Source organism: Salvelinus namaycush, chromosome 8 (assembly GCF_016432855.1).
Source record: "Salvelinus namaycush isolate Seneca chromosome 8, SaNama_1.0, whole genome shotgun sequence".
NCBI lineage: Eukaryota > Metazoa > Chordata > Actinopteri > Salmoniformes > Salmonidae > Salvelinus > Salvelinus namaycush.
The window spans coordinates 33,311,232-33,316,065 of NC_052314.1; the positions used below are offsets into that span (position 1 = coordinate 33,311,232).

At 42.5% G+C, this 4,834-nt stretch overlaps 1 protein-coding gene across 1 annotated transcript; it reads left to right on the plus strand.

Annotated features, from left to right (window-relative positions):
• Positions 1-291: 291 nt before the first annotated feature.
• Positions 292-2,739, plus strand: LOC120051887 (proteasome subunit alpha type-7-like). The gene is made up of 7 exons (XM_038998774.1): positions 292-492; positions 869-995; positions 1,137-1,261; positions 1,507-1,629; positions 1,844-1,963; positions 2,205-2,267; positions 2,366-2,739. Exons 1-7 carry the CDS (start codon positions 391-393, stop codon positions 2,459-2,461), a joined length of 756 nt encoding a protein of 251 aa, XP_038854702.1. The 5' UTR covers positions 292-390; the 3' UTR covers positions 2,462-2,739.
• Positions 2,740-4,834: the final 2,095 nt, after the last annotated feature.

The window sequence follows — 4,834 nt, forward strand, 5'->3', positions numbered from 1 at the left end:
GGTCAATGCTATAATATAATTTGTGCTATAAAGGCAGTTCACTTAATTATTTTTTTCATATTGTTAAACTAAGTCTGCTAACATTTCATCATAAAAATATTACGAATTTCGACCACTTGTATTATTTTTCACGATCTTAATTCCAGACTTTTATTTTGAAGGAAAATCACAGAGGTCACAGATTTATGCCTGTTTAGTCTTGCTTGTTCTTGCTGGTGGAACGGACGTGATGGGATCAAACGCACCGCCCTTTCAGCGTTTCCCTACAAGCGCATGCGCAAATTGGTACCATTCCAAAGCTGTCATTGGTCCAAAGCCTAAACGGGTTGTTTAGCTAACAGGTGAACCCTTCGTATTTTTTATTTATTTAACTTTTCTTAGTGGTTAGAGATGGCCGCTAGATATGATAGAGCTATAACAGTATTTTCCCCTGATGGACACCTGTTTCAAGTGGAATATGCGCAAGAGGCTGTGAAAAAAGGCTCCACTGCGGTGAGTGTTATTAGCTAGTTAGCTTAACTAGCCACGCTAGTTGGCTAACGTTAGTTAGCTACTTGAAGTTGCGTTTGGTTTCCAGTCTTAACTAAGGTACTTCGGTTGCTTTGTTGAACTGACAGTGGATTGTAGTTTTAGCTGCGGAGAAGCATCTTGCTAATTTTCAAGCTAGCTAGTTACATAGCTAGCAAATAGCTAACGTTACTTACACATCGGGGCCAGCATGACTTGCATGTTGTTGCTAACCTGCCAACTATCCCAGCTAGCTGAAGTTGCCGAACAGGTCGTCTTTATGCTCATCTCAGAAAAATGATATATCTGCATAACCTCATATGAAGCTATGCAGACTAAGCATTCTTCTTAATGTGTGCAGGTTGGCATCCGTGGTAAAGACATTGTCGTTCTGGGTGTTGAGAAAAAGTCTGTCGCTAAACTCCAAGAGGAGAGGACTGTACGCAAGATCTGTGCACTGGATGATCATGTGTGCATGGCATTTGCAGGTAATGTGAATAGTTATCGTTATCATTTAGCATGTGCTGTGTATTTCAGATGCAAGGCCTGCTTTTTAGTGTGTGGAAGAGTAGGTGTTTTGAGTAACAGGCCGGAAATGTATGACGTGTGTCTCTCTCCTGTCCTTCCAGGTCTGACGGCAGATGCTCGTATAGTTATCAACAGAGCCAGGGTGGAGTGTCAGAGCCACAGGCTCACTGTAGAGGACCCTGTTACGGTGGAGTACATCACACGCCACATCGCTACACTCAAACAGGTAGGCTGCATCGACACACTGGTATGAAAATGCATCATTGCCACACTCCACTCTAGTGTTCATTCGGGCACGCTGTAGTGAAACACTTTGCAACAGAAAATAAAAGTGAGTTTCTTATTGGTAGTGGTAGTCATCGCTGTTTCAGTTCTCTTCCATTTGGTGCCTAATGAACATGACTCTGGCATTTTCTCACACACAAACACCTTGAGTAAGAATGTATTTCTCTCTTAACCCCCCTCCTCCAGCGCTACACACAGAGTAATGGACGAAGACCCTTCGGTATCTCTGCTCTAATCGTGGGCTTCGACTGTGATGGAACCCCACGGCTGTACCAAACCGACCCGTCTGGAACATACCATGCCTGGAAGGTGTGTGGCAGACAGTGGCCTCATGTCTGGCTTTATGGATAGAAAGCAGAACACACATGCCCACACTAGTACTGGCTTTATTTAACCTATTTGGGGTTTTGAAGAAATGGTGTAGTATATTGCCTTGGATGTGTGGTTTAATCAGTCAAACTATTTTGTAAGGTTATTTGCTTAGCTTTTTTTGTTGGTAACCGATCCATCTACTCTTCTGCAGGCTAATGCCATCGGTCGCAGTGCAAAGACTGTCCGGGAGTTTCTGGAGAAGAACTACACAGAGGAGTCCATCGCCACTGACAACGATGCTATAAAGCTGGCCATCAAAGCCCTGTTGGAGGTAGGCTAGTGCAAGCACCAGCACTTGCCTGATCCACACTATATGGCCAAGGCGAGCTGTACTAGGCCGGCCTGATTACGTGTCCACTATAGTTGCTGGAAAGGACTGTGAAATGAGAATATCTGCGCCGGCGCTCTATGGTTTGGGTCGGTCCTTTAGTGTGAAACGGGCAACTAAGTCACTCATGGTGGTTGATGGTAATGAACAACATAATGCTAACCTCCTGACCCTATCCTCACAGGTCGTCCAGTCAGGAGGAAAGAACATTGAGCTGGCTGTGATCAGGAGAAATCAGTCATTGAAGGTACACACACTAATAGCTCAAGCAGTTAACTGATTTATTCTCTGGATGGATGTATTTTGTAATCATTACTAATTCCCGGTTTTGTACATCTTTCTCAGCTTTTGGAGTCTAAAGAAATTGAAACCCTTGTGACTGAAATCGAGAAGGAGAAAGAAGAGGAGGCAGAGAAGAAGAAGCCGAAGAAATCAACATAAATCAAATTGGTCTTTCACGTCACCTGTTTTCACTTTGTGTGAGGATAGGATACGTTTCAATTCAGGGTGACTGCATTCAATAACCCCTGTATCCAACAACACACACTCCTGTCTCCATTTTCTTTTGTTTTGTAGTGTGGTTACATTAGCTATGACCATTCTGTTCACTGTTATGTTAGCACATTACCCTGAACTGAAGCATTTGACTCCAAAAATAATGCGGTTTATGAATGTAATATTGAACAATAAAATATTCACCTTTTTGTATTTTCAACTGACCAAATGTCTCATTTACATGTTATCAAGAATTGAGTACAAAAAAAAAAAACTTTCCCCCTCAGGAATTGATCTGTATGCAAGTGCTTACCCTAAATAGCAAATAGAATAGAACCAAGAGATGAGAATTGTCATTACGAATTTTTGCAAATGGGATAGCATTGGCCAATTTAGTTGTGTAGTGTACCTTTATGTGCAAATAATAGGTACCAGAATTTCTGTAGTGAAACTGAAAATGGTTCAAGTGCTCACCTTTGGTGATGCTTGGCTTGCAGGCAGTATCAATTCTGGAAACAGTTAAACATTTTTGGTGAAAAGACAGGCAAGAACACATTACCACTGTTCACGTCTAAATAATATAAGATGACATCACATTTCATCGTTCATCAAAATTTGCATTGTAATATTCTGCAGTCAGTTTCACCACCGGTTTAAAAGAGGTGTGGCAATTTGTATGTGTCTTTTCTGGGGCTTGGGAGTTTTTCCTTATCCCATGACCCGGTCAAGTAAAACTCGGGGTCCTCTATTTGTAGGCTACAGTGTGACAAAATATTATTATACACTGAACAAAAATATAAACATGTAAAGTTTCGGTCCCATGTTTCATGAGCTGAAATAAAAGATCCCAGAAATATTCCATACATAGAAAAAACTTACAAAAATGTTGTGTAAAAATTTGTTTACATGCCTGTTGGTGAGCATTTCTCCATTGCCAAGATAATCCATCCATCAGACAAGTGTGGGATATCAAGAAACTGATTATACAGCATGGGCATTACACAGACGGACCTTCAAAATGCCACAAAAATGTGCCGTTTTGTCACAACATAATGCCACAGATGTCTCAAATTGAGGGAGTGTGCAATTAGCATGCTGACTGCAGGAATGATCACCAGAGCTGAAAATTATATTTTAATTTCTCTTCCATAACAGGCTGACTACACCGCTTGCGTCGCGTGCACGAGCATTGCAACATTTATTTAGAAATCTATGTTATTCAATTATTGCACCAACACTGCTCGCGCGCGCCATCGAGCTTCTGCGTTGCCAAGGGCTAAAATAGAAATCAGTTCTATTTCTGACTCAGATCTCGCTGCAAGTCCTGCCTCTCCCATCTCATTGGTTTATAGAAGCAGATACCCACGAGCCATTTCCTCATTGGTTATACCCACGTAGGTGACTGAAAGACAAACGAGGTTGATGGCGGTAATGCACCAAATTTATAAAAGTTGCCAATCGCAATATAAAGTCCAGAGAAGAAAAAGCCTGGAAGGAGGAGAGATGACTAGAAATGATTCGGTTGACCGTTTAATGTGTGGATTAATTGTCGGAGTAGAGGACCTTGTGCATTTCAGGTAAAATAACAACTCAATGTTTATATCCCAGGACAAATTAGCTAGCAAATTAGCTAGCAACAGCAAGCTATCTTAATAGGACTAAATTGCCATACATGTTTAATGCTTTTCAACCTGTCCCGAAATTAATGTAATTGGTTCAGAGTTTGTTTTGATATTTTAACCTGCGCGTCGTGATCGCGTTTGGTGTGGGGGGACAAAATTAATTTATGCACGATGGCTCACGCACGCAGCCAGTTTGGGTTCCGTGTAAGCCGCCTCCGTTTTAGAGAATTTAAGAGTGTGTCCAACCGGCCTCACAACCGCAGACCACATGCAACTATGCCAGCCCAGGACCTCCACATCCGGCTTCCTCACCTGCGGGATGGTCTGAGACCAGCCACCCAGACAGCTGATTAAACTGGGTTTGCACAACTGAAGAATTCCTGCACAAACTGTCAGAAACCATCTCAGGGAAGCTCATCTGCATCCTCATCGTCCGTCGCCTTTGTAACTGACTTCAGTGGGAAAATGCTTACCTTCGATGGACACTGGCACACTTGCTCTTCATGGTTGAATCCCGGTTTCAACTGTACCGGGCAGATGGTAGACTGTGTTTGGCGTCGTGTGGGCGAGGGGTTTGCTGATGTCAACGTTGTGAACAGGCATAAGATACGGACAATGAACACAATTGCATTTTTTCAATGGCAATTTGAATGCATAGAGATACCGTGATGAGATCTTGAGGCCCATTGCCGTGCCA